The sequence below is a fragment of the Stenella coeruleoalba genome, assembly GCF_951394435.1.
Source record: "Stenella coeruleoalba genome assembly, chromosome: 1".
NCBI classification, from domain to species: Eukaryota; Metazoa; Chordata; class Mammalia; order Artiodactyla; family Delphinidae; genus Stenella; species Stenella coeruleoalba.
Window position 1 is genome coordinate 55,771,320 of NC_137169.1, and position 17,504 is coordinate 55,788,823.

A 17,504-nucleotide genomic window follows, 5' to 3' on the forward strand; every position below is an offset into this window, starting at 1 on the left:
TACCCTATCCAGAGTCATGGTTTCTGTCCATGCATATTTTTATCTTGGCTATTACAGAAACACACCCACGGCCAACATATTTCTGGACCCAGGGTACAAAATTAGACTAAGTGAATGCAAATATCCAGTCTGGCTAGAGAGGAAAAAAAGCAAAGAGGCCAAACAGAGCATTGGCCCTTATTCCCAGGCAGATTGTCACGCCCGAGTTCTGGTCCGGACGCCACTCCTCACATCTAGAATGGGCGTAATGATCAGCGCCTTAGCTGCCCATGAAGGCAGGGAGACTCTCAGTCTCTGGGGTCCCTGTCCTCACCTCAGAGGTAGAGTCTTGGTGGTGGAAAGGATCCTGCTGTGGTTTCAGGCGTACTGAGGAGCCAGCCCTCTAAGCCAAAAGCCAGGTACGGGAAATTGAAATTCCACCTCTGGGATGGCAGAGGAAGAGCCCACCTCCCTCGCGCAGATGAGGAAACTTGAGGCCGCGATAAGTGAAGGACATTGATGTGTTCAGTCCTGTGGGCAGAGACTTGGAGGCAAACTTCAGATCAAGACTCCAGATTCCCAGCCTGGTGGTAATTTATTGTAGCCTATTGGCTCTTTGCCTCATTATGAAGCCGTTAACAGTAGTTTTGAAAGGGTATTGTCCCTTGATAAAAATGCAGATATCACGAGTAAATAAACTGTATGATCTCACTTATGTGGAATCTAAAAAACACACAAAACAAAACAAAAAAACCTTGAGCTCATAGATATGGAGAACAGATTGGTGGTCAACAGATTGGTGGTCGCCAGAGGCGGGGGCTTTGGGGGATAAAAAGGTACAAACTTCAGTTATAAGAGTCCTGGGATGTCATGTGTAACATGGCGGCTATAATTAATAATACTGTATTACGTATTTGAATGTTGCTAAGAGAATATATCTTAAAAGTTCTCATCATAAGAAAAAACGTTTAGGGACTTCCCTGGCCATCCAGTGGTTAAGACTCCGTGCTTCCACTGCAGGGGGTGTGGGTTCGATCCATTCGTCAGGGAACTAAAATCCCACATGCTGTGTGGTGCAGCCGAAAGAAAAAAAAGAAGTTTGTAACTATGTATGATGACAGATGTTAACTAGACTGATGGTGGTGATCATTTCAAAATATATGTGAACATCAAATCATTATGTTGTAGGCCTGAAACCGATGTAATGTTATATGTGAGTCATATCTCGATAGAAAAAAAGAAATCACATTACAAATTCTTTCATTTTAATCTCAGAATTAGTGGTAAAGAGATAAACATTTGCACTTTACATAAATTTGGGCTCAAATCTAAAAAGAAAAAGAAATTTTTTTTACTGTTAACATCCTTTTGATGTAGGGAGTAATTGATTATATGGATCACGGATTTAAATAATTTTTTGCTGCAATTTCCTTTGGTTAAAACACAAATAATAATTGACCCCATGATGAGCTAAATTTTTTACCCTGAGACTGGATGGCAGAGGAAAGGTTTTGAAGACAGGTGTAGTTCATGTGAAATCAGGAGAGAGATGTGGTCAGTGACCTGAACCTGTTGGGCATCTTAGTCTGATGATGTCCAAAGGAACAAAGAACAAATAGGATTAGTCTTTATAGTTTCAAGATTTTGCATTATTTTACAATAAATAAGTTATAAATTTATCTCAGGTCCCTTCTTTTTAAATTTTATTTATTTTATTTTATTATTATTATAGTTTTTTTTGGCTGCTTTGGGTCTTCGTTGCGGCTCAGGGGCTTCTCTTTAGCTGCGGCGTGCGGGTGTTCTCTCTCTAGTTGCGGCACGTGGGCTCTGTAGTTTGTGGCACGCGGGCTCGCTTGTTGAGGCGTGCGAGCTCAGTAGTTGTGGTGCGTGGGCTTAGTGGCCCCGTGTCACGTGGGATCTTAGTTCCCCGACCAGGGATCGAACCTGCATCCCCTGCATTGGAAGGCAGATTCTTTACCACTGGACCACCAGGGAAGTCCCAGAGCATACACTTTTTTTTTTTTTTTTTTTTTTTTGCGCGGTACGCGGGCCTCTCACTGTTGTGGCCTCTCCCGTTGCGCAGCACAGGCTCCGGACGTGCAGGCTTAGCGGCCATGGCTCACGGGCCCAGCCGCTCCGCGGCATGTGGGATCCTCCCGGACTGGGGCACGAATCCGTGTCCCCTGCATCGGCAGGTGGACTCTCAACCACTGTGCCACCAGGGAAGCCCCCGAGCATACACTTTTTAATAATTATGTTCATGACTCTGTCCCCACTCCTCATTCTTGGAGGTGTTCTTACATTTGTATCTCTTGTGCCTTGCGTGTGGTAGATGCACAGAATATTTTGGTTAGATAAGTGGCACGTTCCTGGGGAAGCGAGTTTTCACCTGTGGCTCTGAGTAATTGGAATGACTCGCGTACACTAGGGATAAAGTGGGAGGTCTCTGGTAGGGTGCTGGCAGGGTCATTGCACAGCTGGTTGGAGGCCCATGCCACAAAACACCCTTGTCATGGTTGTCCTTACGCTGGCACTTTCTGGGCTAGTTACTGAAAAAAGTATTTGACAAAGAAAGACACAAGACAGATATATTCAAATCAAATAAAAAGACCTCACTTGCCTTTGCTTAAAGTATTAATAGTAGTTGAGGTTTGGTTTCAAGAGACTTCCATTCCAGTAGTGGATTTTACCTGACTAAAGTTGATTATCTTTCTTAATCTCCACCTTTGTTAAAACAAATCTTTTTGTCTCCAGTGTCAAGAGATTAAGGGATCCTGGTTGACTTTCTGTTAACTCTGGACTAGGATTTTAGGGATAACTCTTCAGTGGTCAAAGGTGAATTAGCTGGCAGGTTGAATATTGGACCAAATACCCTCATTTAGTTTGTGACCAATAGCCTCTTTCTGTTTCAAAATATATTTATACAGAATTTTATTGACAACGTAAGAGCTTGTATAACTTAATGTGATAATTACCGACTATTTAATTTTTTTACCTGACAGAGTAAAATTCCATAAAATTTTGCTATTGAAAGCTTTCTGTGGCTGGCACCTGATCCCCGTGTTTAGGTTCTGAGCTCTGGGACAGGCCTCCTCTGAGGTTGGCACAGGGCCTGGCCCATGGTAGATGCTGAATAAATATTAACTGAGTGAGTATTAAGTGGATTCAGAGAGTATTTAAACCATGAAACCAACCACATCCCATATTCTCCAGTTTCCCCTGAGTGAAGTGTTTACCATCTCCCCCCACCGCCCCATTCCAGTAATCTGCCTTTCACATATTGGACCTTTATGCATTTATTTCTTTTTGGAAGTCATTCAGTCTCTGGAATGTTTGAGCTGGCAGTTGTGAATATTTAGGGCGGCTATAGAATGGATTTTGTGCCACCTACTTATCTGCGAGTGTTTTCTCATGGTTTTTCTAAAGAAATGTTATTTGCTTAGTGGCTCTCCTAGTTATTTAGACAAAGGTATTTTTTTTCCTTTTCTTTCTTTTTTATAAATTTATTTTATATTTGGGTCTTTGTTGCTGCGTGCAGGCTTTCTCTAGGGGGCTACTCTTCGTTATGGGCTTCTCACTGTGGTGGCTTCTCTTGTTGCGGAGCACGGGCTCTAGGCACGTGGGCTTCAGTAGTTGTGGCACGTGGGCTCAGTAGTTGTGGCACGCGGGCTCAGTAGTTGTGGCTCGTGTGCTCTAGAGCACAGGCTCAGTAGTTGTGGTGCATGGGCTTAGTTGCTCTGTGGCCTGTGGGATCTTCCTGGGCCGGGGATCAAACCCGTGTCCCCTGCATTGGCAGGTGGATTCTTAACCATTGCACCACCAGGGAAGTCCCGGTGTTTTCTTTTTAATCAAGATAATTCAAATCGTGTGCCCCAAATCTTCCCCTTTTAGCAGTGGACAGTGTTTTGCCATATTTGCTGCCCAGAATACAATGATCTATGTCAGTCTGTTAAGGCGAATATGGACAACTTTAATGTGAAAGAACTGAGGTCAATAAAAATATCTTCCATAGCCTGGAAGCCTGAGTTTTGGAGAAATGACCTATTTAATAGGTACTTAAGTTCTGTGTTATCTTAAATTTTTCTATTTGGTGTTATTTTAAATATACAACTTAATAGGTAGTGTTAAATTCTGAAAACTTAGATGTTGTCTGATCTGGCTAGAAATTGAAAATATATATTTCTCAAGGTAACCAAGGTCATGTCTATTTTAATTTATATATAGTAGTAATTAAATGGAATAGGTTTTTAAGATGCATTGCTACAAAATTTATATTGTAAAAGAGGTGTATTTTCTTCTAATACATTTAACATTGACAATGGTAATCTATATCTATACATACACGTACATACATAATTTTATAATACATACCATTTTGTCATCTGACACTTTCCATTTCTGAAGAAAGTTTTTCCAAATGTGGCCTTAATCTCTGGTGTTCTGGTCAATCTCATAAACACATGATTAGTTTTATTTTTATTTTTTAGTTGTTGTGACACTTAAGATATGCAAAGCTGTTGGCCTTTATTTGAATTACTCTTAATTTATTAAGTTTATTTTTGAAACCTTCCTGGTCGTTTATGGTTTATTATTTTAGTGAGTGTGTGTGTGTGTGTGCGCGTGCACATACGTGTACACACTAAGGATGCAAAAGTAGTGTAAGACAACGTATGTGTAGGTACAGCCTTTCTTTGGAATACTGCTTGAGGAATTGGAGCAGGTATGTGTTTTATCCAAACATGCTGGCATTAGCGTTTAATGATACTGCTTTCTCCTCCAAGCAAACTGACAAGGGCAGATGGAGGTCCTGTTTTCTGGAATGGGCTTGTCTTCTAACTAGTGTTTTATTTCAGATTGCTGCTATAGTGAAGTCTTCATTCAGGTGTAGATATGTTAAGGCCACTTTGCTCTGGCTGCTCTTGGCTTTTCCTGGTTTTTAGGAGGGGTGGGGTGTGGAGTGAGAGACATGGAGCAAGTTTGATTTTGTATCAGATTAGAGGGCATGCTGTCTGTCCTGCTCCAGAGAAGAGCCCGGGCTGCCAAAAATGGGAAAGGATGCTGCTTAGATCTTTCTCTTCACTAGTAAATTGGATGAAGATGGTTCTGGAAGTCTTCCACAGGGTTATTTTGAACTTGGAGTTGCACAGTCTCCGTTGGGTTAGCTCAAGGTACTCTCAAGGGCCAGAAGGTCTTCTGATGTTACCTCTGCTTTGGACCAGGCCTGTTTGTGCTTGGATTATTGTCACAGCCTCCTTGGCTTTCACCATGCCAACCCTGTCCAAATTTCACATCGCCGTGGGCGTTGGCTTGTGTAGTCACACAAGGCCCTGCGCTTAGTGTAATGCTCTGCTGTTGCCACCTAGAAATTTTTAGTTTTTGAACAAGGAGGCTCCATATTTTCACTTTGCGCTGGGCCCTGCACGTTAAATAGTTGGCTTTAGCTGTGGGAATGGCATTTCTGGAACTACCCATTTTTCCTTTAGTCCCTCGAAGCCCAGACTCCTTAACCTACCTGTCTAGCTCTCTCTCATGGCGTGCTTTTGTCAGATGTCACTAATTGAAGTTCCTCGAAGTATGCCAAGCAGCCCCATGCCTCTGCAACGTTGGGTCCTGGTGTTTCCTTCTCCCCAGTTTTCCCTCCCTGACCTCATTCATTGCTATTCATAGTTTGAAAGGCTGAGGAAATAAGACTGAGCTATGAAACCCTACATGGCCGTCTCACCTAGTTAGTACTGATCACACTTCGTCTATATTTCCCTTGAAAAGGTTGATACCTGGCAAAGTTGAGCTGTCTATGATCTTGGGGAAATGCTTCTGTAATAACTGTATAGGAAGATCACATTGATTTTTGCCAGGGGAAAAGAATTCTCTGTAATCTTCAGTGTATTCATTCATTCATGCAACAAAATTTTATGGAGTTATCTATACATGCCAGATTATATTCTAAGCACTGAGGATATGGCAGTGAGGAAAGTAGTATTATTTTTTCAATGAACTAATAGCAATATTCTGATGGGGGAGGACAGAAAGTGAATTCACAAATACATCAATATACAATATGTAAAGTCTGTAGTTCTAGAAAATAATGCACAGTAGGATAAGAGAGTAGAGGGTGATAGGGGTGTGTGTTTGTGCTTGTGCTGCTGAGATAGGGTGGGAAGCCCTTTTTTTTTTTTTTCTCTGTACGCGGGCCTCTCACTGTTGTGGCCTCTCCCGTTGCGGAGCACAGGCTCCGGACGCGCAGGCTCAGCGGCCATGGCTCACGGGCCCAGCCGCTCCGCGGCATGTGGGATCCTCCCAGACCGGGGCACGAACCCGTGTCCCCAAAATCGGCAGGCGGACTCTTAACCACTGTGCCACCAGGGAAGCCCCAAGAAGCCCATTTTGAGGTGATACTTAATCAGAGATCTGGATGCAATGAGGGCTTGACCCATGTGAAATTCTGGAGGACAGAGCGTTCCCTGCGGAGGAAAGAACAAATGCAAAGGTCCTGGCGAGGGCACATGCTTATGATCTTCAGGAAAGTGCAAGGAGGCTGTTGTGTCTGGAATAGGATGGGCAATGAGGAGAGAAGTAGGAGATGGGGTCAGAGAACTAGGGCCTAATCACACAGGGCCTTGGAGACCAAGGTGAGGACTTGGCTTATACTTTCAATGAGATGGGAAGTCATTGGAGGGTTATGATGGGCTTGCATTTTAAAAGGATCACTCTAGCTGCTGTACTTATTGCAAAGGAGCCATCTCGCATGCTACTGACAAGCCAGGTAAGCTAAGAATTGAGAATTGGCTGTTTAGGTAGTCTAATTATTTATTCTTTTGGTTGACTGATACGTGGAACACCCCAGAAGCAATCTTTTGATTTTGTAGATGGTCAGTGATTGGTATGGGTAAAGGACCCACTTTGATCTTAGCTATGAGATGGTTTATCAGTCTGTTGGTTCTCTGACCAATTGTCTCCTCTTCACCCTATAAAGATTTCTAAATTAGGTTTTGGAGTGTATCTAGCTGCTGCCTTCCTTTGGCTCAGCTTTCTGAGAAGCCATGCGCTCCTGTTAACTACCAGGGTGGTCCAGGGCCATCGCTGCCCTTCTCTCTCCTCACAACGACATAGCCTGTTCTGCAGCATCCCCACAGCTTGCTCAAATTTGTTGACCAATTGTTACTGTTGCACTATTATGTTTTGATCAGTTGTCTTGGATATGAGAGACACTGTGGAAGTAGAATTTCAAAATCTTCATGTTCAGTTAGATATAAAAGAATGGGAAAAAATCAAGAAAATCAAGACAACTGTGCTTAACCTTAGGTGACATCCCCTTATTCATGGGGAATAGGTTCCAAGGCCCCCAGTTGATGCCTGAAACTACAGAGAGTACTGAACCCTATATATATACATATATATATGTATATATATATATAGTATGTTTTTTCTCTATACATACATACCTAGGATAAAGTAATTTCGATAAAGTAATTTTATGGTAAAGTAATTTATAAATTAGGTAAAGTAAGAGATTAACAACAATAATTAATAAAATAGAACAAATTACCAAAATGTTCATTGCAGCTCTATTTACAATAGCCCAAAGATGGAAACAACCTAAGTGCCCATCATTGAATGAATGGATAAAGAAGATGTGGCACATATATACAATGGAATATTACTCAGCCATAGAAAGAAATGAAATTGAGCTATTTGTAATGAGGTGGATAGACCTAGAGTCTGTCATACAGAGTGAAGTAAGTCAGAAAGAGAAAGACAAATACCGTATGCTAAGACATATATATGGAATTTAAGAAAAAAAAATGTCATGAAGAACCTAGGGGTAAGACAGGAATAAAGACACAGACCTACTAGAGAACGGACTTGAGGATATGGGGAAGGGGAAGGGTGAGCTGTGACAAAGCGAGAGAGAGGCATGGACATATATACACTACCAAACGTAAGGTAGATAGCTAGTGGGAAGCAGCCGCATAGCACAGGGAGATCAGCTTGGTGCTTTGTGGCCACCTGTGGGGGTGGGATAGGGAGGGTGGGAGGGAGGGAGACGCAAGAGGGAAAAGATATGGGAACATATGTATATGTATAACTGATTCACTTTGTTATAAAGCAGAAACTAACCCACCATTGTAAAGCAATTATACCCCAATAAAGATGTTAAAAAAATAAATAAATAAAAAATAAAATAGAACAATTATAACAATATACTGTACTAAAAGTTACGTGAATGTGGTCTCAGAGTATCTTATTGTACAAATTTAATGCATTTTTCATCTTAACTAAGCCCTTATCATGCACTGTGTTCATAACTTCCGCAGTTTGAGGTTCAGCAGCAAAACTGGCATGAATTTCTTTTTCCTTCTTCGCAATTTCACGGATAGATTTGTTCTTACCATATACCTTAGCAGCCTCAGCATACAATGTTTTTCGTTCCTCCTTAAGTCGAACTTTTACCTTTTCACTTAAACGAAGCACTTTACAGCTTCTCTTTAGCACACCCAAATGGCCAACATCACTCTTCTTGCACTTTGTGTCATTATTATGTAAAATATGGTCACTTGAAGGTACTGAGACAGTTGATCTGATAACCAAGACAGCTACTAAGTGACTAACAGGTGGGATACTCTGGACCAAGGGATGATTCACATTCCAGGCTGTATGGAGTAGGACGGCAAGAGATTTCATCATGCTGCTCAGAACGGCACCCGATTTAAAACTTACGAGTTGCTTATTTCTGGAATTTTCCATTTAATATTTTCAGACCGTGGTTGACCTTGGGTAACTTAATCCAAGAAAACTGCGGATAATGCAGGACTCCATTACTGAGGAGGCAGGAAACACTAGGTTAAGAGCAGAGTGGGAGGGGAATGTTGAGTTTGTACAGGATACGTGTCAGAGGTGTCAGTGGAAGCCATGTAGGAGAGTCAGGAGATAATCAGAGGCCTTAGACGTATCATTTTTGATACTGTTCTCCATTAAATTACTGAATTCAGATATATCCTAATACCATAAATCCTCCATCTGAAGGGACCTAAAACATGAATTAAGCCCAATCCCCAATCCAGTTTTCAAAATCTCTCTATAATATCCCTTCCTGGGCAGTCTCCATTCAAACATTTCCTTAGACAACTTTTCCTGTCCATTTATAATTCCTACTACTAGTCCTAATTCTAAGCCCTGAGGATTAAATAAATTAATGCCTTTTCCATGGGCCAAGTATCAGGTTATGGGTAAGTTGTTGTCATGGCCTTCTCTGGTTCTTCTCTTTTCCAAACAAGACAATTCCTACTCATTACTGTTTCCTCATGGGATATTTGGAGGCAGTTCACGTCTTGGTCTCTCACCTTGGAAGATGTGTATTTGTTGTTTATATGTACCTTAAAGTTTGGTGGATGAGACTAAGAACAGGGCTCTGGGGCTGGCCTGACCATTGCAGAGCAAACACCAAGCTTGTCAGTTACTCTGAGCGTTCTGTCTGACAGTGATTTTTCAGATATAAAACATATATACCTTACAGGTATTACTGAAGAGAACTGAAAGCATGCATTCACACAAAAACTTGTACACTGCAGCATTATTCAGAATATCCAAAGAGTGAAAAGAAATATGATATGTCCATACAATGGAATCATAATATTAAGCCATGAAAATGAATGAAGTACTGTAGGTGGTACAACATGGATGCATCTTGAAAACATTATGCTAAGTAAAGGAACCAGACACAAAAAACCACATAGTGTGCTTCCATTTATGTGAAATGTGCAGAGTAGGCAAATCTATAGACAAAAAGTGGATTAGTAGAAGCCAGGGCCTAGAGGGAGGAGGAAATGGGGAATGACTGCTAATAGGTACAAGGTTTCTTTCTGGGGTCATATAAATGTTCTGAAATTCGGTAGTGGTGATGGTTACACAATGCTGAGGAAGCATTAAAAAACCACTGAATTGTACACTTTAAGATGGTGAATGTTGTGGTGTGTGAATTATATCTCAGTAAAACTGTCATTAAAAAATATGGGTATTACCTCCTGTCTAAAGTTGAGGATCTTAGGAATCAATGAAATAACACGTATAAGTGCCTGGGATAATATGTACTCTCGGTTAAGATTGTTACTGTTGCGCTTAAGGAAAGTAATACTGCTTAGAGATCAGTAACTGCAACTTTTACTCACTGTTACATTTGTCGAATATTACCTGTTAAATCGTATGCAGTCAACAAATCCTTGTTGAATGAATGTGTTTTGTTCACATTCATGTTTAGCCACATATATGTTCTGTTTCTTGCATGTTACCGAATCCACATCATTGGGCCTAATTTTGAGATCCTTGTCCAGTGATGGGAACTCTTCACCGCCCACGTTTCAGTGTTGAAGTCAGAGTTGGGAGTATAGGCTCAGTCTGGGGAAGGAAGGGCTCTGCCTTAAATTCTAGGTGAAGGTGGAGGCTAAATGATTCTTGAGCTTTCTAACCTAGTAATATAATTCTGCTATATGTTTTTATAAGAACTTAATTGGCCTGTCAAGAATGTGTTTCTTAATGGTTCATTATCAGATCCCTGGAGAGCAGAGGACTTCATCTTGGTTAAAAAAAGAAATTCAGTTCCTAGAAATTTAGCAGATTTAAACTGCTAATTTGTTCTCCTGAACCCAACTTACAATTTCCACATATAAGAAATTGTTATTTTAAATTATGATATGAGCATTTTTTTCTTTGAAAAGAATTTTAAAATTCACATCTTTTTATGAACTTGGCATTCCACTAATAACACTGCGTTGCTTCTACAACTGCGTCAGCAAGGTGCCATCTGCTTATCCTGAGGCTCATGAAAAGAAATAAACCGGTTGATGTTTGTGTCATCCAGCATTCTTTCTAGAAGAGCAGTGGAAAATTTTTCCTTTGGTCTCTAAGGAGTGGTTGTGCCTCTCAGCTTCCCCGTGCCATCAGGGAGGAATGAGAAAGAAGGCAAAACTGTCAGAAAAGAGTTTGTAAGTTTTTTTTTTTTTGAAGCTTCTTTTTTGAGAGTGTCTTTTTCCTGTCTTTAATAGAAGTTGGTGATATGGCAAAGCAGTACATAGAGAAAAGTCTTTTGGTTCCAGATCACGTGATCACACGCCTCATGCTGTCAGAGCTGGAGAACAGGCGCGGCCAGCACTGGCTACTGGATGGTGAGTTGAACGTGTGGGTCCGCTGGACCTCTGCCAATAGTGGGTCGTTGTCTCCTTGCACACTCCCGTATTTCTTACAGGTTGCAAAATGCCCTTTTCCCCTAAACGTTCAGTCATCTATTTAGACATACTCCAGTTTGGCAACGTGATAGAAACCTCACGTGGTGAAACCTTTTAATTCCTCTGTCTGCAGACCACCATCCCTAGAGCCGTCAGCTTGAAGCAAACCTTCACTGAATTCCTGTTATTGTTCCAGTTTTGATCGTGCCTTTGTTTCCATGACTAAGTTGTCATAAGTATGACTCATCTTAAATCAGAGGTTCTTTCATTCAAAATAGGCCACATAAATTAAAAGCATTAGTTATCATTTTTTACCTGTCAGATTAAAAAAGATAGAAAATCTGAAAACCATAAGAGTATAGGAAGTAAGTATTCTTGAGAGGATAAAATGGGCAACCTTTGGAGGGCAGTTTAGCAGTCTTTATATTTTTTGATTCAGCAATTCCCTGCTTGATTTCTTGCCTAAAGATGTATGTTAAAGGATGCTTGTTTTCAGTGTTATTTGTAAATAGCAAGACACTGGTAACAACCTATCTATCTATCATAGGGTTGCCTTAAATTTTGGTATGTCCATTAACCAAATAATCTGTACCTCTGTGTTGATATGGATAGAGCTCTAAGGTAAACTGCTGAGTGAAAAAAGCTAGTTGCAGTGTAGTTAATATCATATACTATTATCTCCATAAAAATGGAGTGACAGTATAATATTACTATATATACTTACAAACACATACATAAGCTGTCTTTGGAAGGTTATAAAAAACTGATACTAGTGGTTGGCTCTGGGTAAAGATTAGGGTTGGGAGAGAGATTTACCTTTCAGTGTATATACTACCCATTCCTATTGTTTGATTTTTAATATTTAAATGATACATAGGCCTGATTTTTTTTAAAAAACTCAGACAAATATCATGTGATACCACTTATATGTAGGACTAAAAAAATGATACAAAATCAACTTACTTACAAAACAGAAATAGACCCACAGACATAGAAAACAAACTTATGGTTACCAAAGGGGATAGCAGTGGGGAGGAGATAAATTAGGAGTTTGGGATTAACATATACACACTACTATATGTAAAATACGTAAACAACGTGGACCTACTGTATAGCACAGAGAACTATATTCAATATCTTGTATTAACCTATAATGGAAAAGAATATGAAAAGTATATATATTCAATTATACATATAACTGAATCACTTTGCTGTATGCTTGAAACTAACACAACATTGTAAATTAACTATACTTCAATTTTATAAAAATGGTTAAAAAAAACTCAGTCACTCCTATGGTACTTAACCCAGGAAGATGCATACAGATGCTCACACACACAATACTGCACAGTTTTGTACTCGAGGAAGCTGGAATTAAGAATCATCTACTTTTAAGTGTTACCAGTATAAATCTTTTCATTTATTAAAGGGAAAAAATGGACTGGATGGATTATTTGTCTTACTCTTTAATAGCAGGATTCCTTGGCAATGAAAATAAGAACTTGATGAATATACTGCTTTCTAGGTACAGAAAGGGTAGTGAGATTTATATATAAGAAACTTCTTTCCATTGCAGAGTAGTTTTCCTTCAGTTCACACAATGCACTTTTTCCTATCTCAGCAAGTTGCGACAGCTGAAACTTTGATGTTTGCCAGCCACAGAGAAGCCAGAGTGAATTGTCCTACATTTTAACTATCAGATTGCCTATATTTCTCCTAACGTCTGGAGCCGTAAATCTCCATAATGACCAACTTGTGGTAGAGTATTTATTCTATATTGGTGTTTCTCAAAGTGTATAGTGTGCAGTGTTAGTAATGGCTAGACAAAAAACAGACTTTGTAGTTAAATGTGTTTAGAAAATGTCAATTTAGGGCTTCCCTGGTGGCGCAGTGGTTGAGAGTCTGCCTGCCGATGCAGGGGACACGGGTTCGTGCCCCGGTCCGGGAAGATCCCACATGCCGCGGGGCGGCTGGGCCCGTGAGCCATGGCTGCTGAGCCTGCGCGTCCGGAGCCTGTGCTCTGCAACGGGAGAGGCCACAAGAGTGAGAGGCCCGCGTACCGCCAAAAAAAAAAAAAAAAAAAGAAAATGTCAATTTAAATGTTAAATGTTGCTTGAATTTACTGAGCACTTACTGTATGCCAGGTATTGTTCTGAACATTTGATATTTATTATCTCATTCAATTCCTACAATATCAAGGTAGAGACTGTTATTTCCATTTATTGATGAGAAAACAGAAGCAAAGGAAGGTTCACTTGCCTATCCAAAGTTAGTAAGTCCAAAGTTAACCAATTTCTTAGGACTTTAATGAACCTTTAATATGATAATGTGATTTAACTCTTCATAGAAGGAAATGTCACAAGGCGTTCTGAATGTATATGACCATAGAATCTCCTACCCTACCTATAACCTCTGGGATTTGTTCTATGGTCCATTCTTTGTGAACTATACTATTCAACATTTATTCTTCACTTTGGAGGTGTTCTGAAAAGTTGACTATAGAGTAGATCATATCTTTCTAGAATGCCTTCCATTAAAAAAAATCAGGACCTATGTTCTCATGGGACTGAGACTGAACTGAAAACTTTTGTCAAGAGAAAGGCTATAATGGCCCGTGGAAGGCATGTGTTTATCAGGCAGTAATGAATAAAGCTCCTACTGTGTGTTAGGCACTATCAGGTGCTGCTGATAAAATGACAAGACACTTTCTGTATTCTTACGGGACTTATATTACAGTAGGGGAGTCAGGTGTGTAAAAAATTGACAGTATAATAAAATCATATACATGTGGTACACTGAAGACACAAAGGAGAAAGTTGTCGGTTCTATTGGTGGGAGGCAGGAGTGGAACAAATTTATGGAAAAAGAGATGACTAGAGACATGTCCTGCAGGTTGACTAATGGGGGTTGGGAAGAAGGATTTTTTCAGCAGAGGCGCAATGTGAACTGGGTAAGAGAGGAATGACTTAGCCTAGTGTTTTCCTGGGCCTGCAAACAGAGAGACAGGGGAAATCCTGGGGTGATGGACTTTGATTCTATGCAGAGATGGTGGAACTGGAAATTTTTGGCTATAGGGACCACTGAAGAGTTAAAAAGGGGAATAACATAATCAGATGTATTTGTGTTTCAGAAAGACTATTCTGTTAGCAGCAGAGCTATTAGATGCTGGGGTAGGGGAGGAGGTGGTGACTAAAGCTGAGTAAGAGATTGTTGGCACAATTGGGCCAAGAGATGCTGAAGGCCTGAATTTAAGCACCAGCAGTGAGATGGCGAGGAGGCACCATTCCTGAAAGACTGCATTGAGGAGGAAGAATTGACAGGAGTGTGACTGATGTTAGGCACTGTAGCCCTGGGGTTTTCTTTGATCGCCTTCCCAGCTTTTGGAGTTTCTTGGCTGTCATCACCTTCCCTACACTTCTCCAGCTATGGTAATTTCTCCAGACTGAATATTTAACTCAAAAAAGTTAGGCTCCCACTACTTCTTCTTATGTGAGTGTTTGCCGGGACTGATAAACTTTAGCTCTGCCACCACCTAACAGTAATTTCTCTAGTTTAAATTCTTTAATTGTAAGGCTTCTCACCTTATAAAATAAACTTGTGTAGTTTTAAGTAAACTTAACTGTTTTAAAAAAGGATCATCTATGTTAAACTCCTTTGGGAAGGTGGTTAGTATAATAACCACTGATCCCAGTTAGAACCAGACTACCCCCTTTGAATCCCAGCTCTGCCATTGTCAGTGCCCTTGGGCAAGTTACCCATAGGTCTCTGCGTTGTTTTCCTCATGGAAAACAGAGATTACAAAAAGGATGAAGTAAGTGAATGTCCGGAAAGTGCTTATATTTGCCATATAGTAAGTGCTATATGAGATTTTGTGATTTGTTGTACATAAGGTCCAGGTCATGAATTTTTGTTTTTAGGTTACTACATGAAGTGTTAAGTTCAAAAATAGTTTAAAAATATTCAGCCACGTGAAGTTGGAAAAGTCAGCTTCAGATGTGAAATGTTTTATGTATCTTTTCACTGCTTTGTTTTGCTATGACTTCCTCTCGGTGAGTAACTGAAGTTCTTTTACCTCATAGGCCTGTTTTTAGTAAAGGACGTCAGTCTCCTAACTGATTTAGTTTGTATCTTTCTAAACACATCTGGTCATGGTTTCGGTTGTGATTTTTCTTTAAAGCTCTGGAATAAATCCATTTGGCAAAGTGAGGACCATCAAGAATGCTAAGTTCTGTGTTCAGTTTGAAACTCCTTATGTTCCAGGGCACGTGTTCTGCGGAGGACGTGCCTATGGAGCGTGCTAAAGGTGATTGCATGTGGAAAGGTCAAGAAAAGAATTCTGGATGATAGATGACTCATCGTCTTGGTCCATATGGCTGTAAACAGGCATCCTGCAAATGGTGGGTGGAAACACGTAGCATGGATGCAAACCAAGGGGACGCCAGGGGTAGCAGTGGATGGGCTTGGTGAGTGCTCTGTGGTTTGGTCAGCTATGTCCTTGCTAAAAACAGTTCAGCACTGCCTTGCCTTCACAGTGTGCTTTTTTAGTTGGATAAGAAACACTCCTTTATGTGTTAATATGTGTATGTAAGTGTGGTTTTTCCCCTCTTTTTTTCTTTCTTTAATTTCTTTAGACGTTTAATGTGTGACAGTGGTTTTCTGAAAATAATTTTAATTTTTAAGACAAATATTCAACCAGAGGAATGTCATGCACAAGCCTTCTAATTTTGCTATGATGGTTTTGGGTTTTTTTTTGTTTTTTAAAGAGGGTGTTTACTGCTTACTAGGTGATCTTAAGGTGAAGTAACTAGGGAACAATAACCAGCTCTTATAAATAACCAGCTCAAATACAAATTCTTCACTTTTTAAAAAGCAGCTGGCAGTGAGATGGGGCCCGTAGGGAGGTGTATTAGGTAGTAGATTTTTCTTTTGTTTCTAAACTTGGTTGCCGAAACCTGTGCATTTAAACAGTACCCTGCAAGTTCTCAGGCTCAGTCCCAATTTATCTCAAGATGTAACAGAATTGTCTGCCAGGTGACTTTAGGTGTCATCTAAATATTTAAATTTGTTGTCAAAGTTCGGTTTGACAGAAAGCAATCTTAAATTTTGGAATTATAAGTGGAATATAATTTAAGCCTTTTCATTGGAGATAAAGATAACTTTACAAGGAGAGTCATCATTTAGTCCATGGTTGTATATTCCATTTGATTCATTCTGAGCACTAGCTGGTGCCTTCTGTGGGTAATTCTGGGATTTATTTATTTATTTTTAGCACAAGTCAGAGCCACTTCAGGGTGTGCCGTGTTTGTATGTGTTTGTTTTCCCTGAGAGGTGAATGATCTCAGACCTAAGATATTCCGGGATACATGCTCATTCAGAGCCCTTGGTATCCAAGTAAAAGGTGGATGCTGGGAAACCAGACTACAGATGGTGGAGCTACAGTATCTTGTCCTGATTTTGCAAATGTGTTTTACCATACTGAACTGTACATAACTGCTCTGACCTTATCCCCTTCATATTTTTCTTTCTGAATCAGACCTCTGAATGGTTTTACATCCCACTGGGCAACATATGCCTACAGAAAAAAAAGCTGACAATCCCGTGTCTTCTGAATCACATCTTTTAAGAAATGCCAAGGGCAATTTTTTTTCTGTTGCCCTTGTGAATGTAGGGTATGTTTCAAAAATAAAATGTATAATAGGTTTGTTTGGAAGGTCACTGAAGATATTCTCTTTGGAAAAAAAGAATCAGGCTTTCTTCTCGTGTGTGTGTGTGTGTGTGTGTGTGTGTGTGTGCGCGCGTGCGTGTGCGTGTGTGCATTTAAGAGGGTGATAGATTATTTTACTCATTTACCTTCAGATGTGTTTTTTTTTATTGAAGTATAGTTGATTTACAATTTCAGCTGTACAGTAACGTGACTCAGTTATACACATATAGACATTCTTTTTTTTATATTCTTTTCCATTATGGTTTATCACAGGGTATTTAATTTAGTTCTCTGTTATACAGTAAGAGTACCTTCAGATGTTTAGTCCTGAAAAATATTGTCAGATAACATTTGTATCTTCGATCACCATTAAGGCAATATGTATACTGTCATACCTTGGACAGAAGGTTTGAAGCAATTGGAGTGACTGCTAAAGAATGGAGTGTCATAGACTTGATGGAAATTTATTGGGTACAGTGGCAGTGTTCATGCCTGCTAAGCATGGACTGAACAATTGTAATCTTTGGTGCCTCACCAGGCTCATCCTTCTTGACGTGCTCATATGTATAGGAATGAATATGAAAATGAAAAAGATATGTATA

At 40.1% G+C, this 17,504-nt stretch overlaps 1 protein-coding gene across 5 annotated transcripts in view; it reads left to right on the forward strand.

Annotated features, from left to right (window-relative positions):
• AK4 (adenylate kinase 4) overlaps nucleotides 1–17,504 on the forward strand; it is a 76,839-nt gene that overhangs the window by 23,879 nt on the left and 35,456 nt on the right. For 4 of the 5 annotated variants that reach the window (XM_079920624.1, XM_079920627.1, XM_079920625.1 and 1 more), the window contains one exon: nucleotides 11,019–11,138. In XM_079920624.1, the coding sequence (XP_079776750.1) occupies nucleotides 11,019–11,138 (120 nt within the window). The remainder of the gene's footprint in view (nucleotides 1–11,018; nucleotides 11,139–17,504) is intronic. The other variant, XM_079920626.1, reaches the window with a different exon arrangement.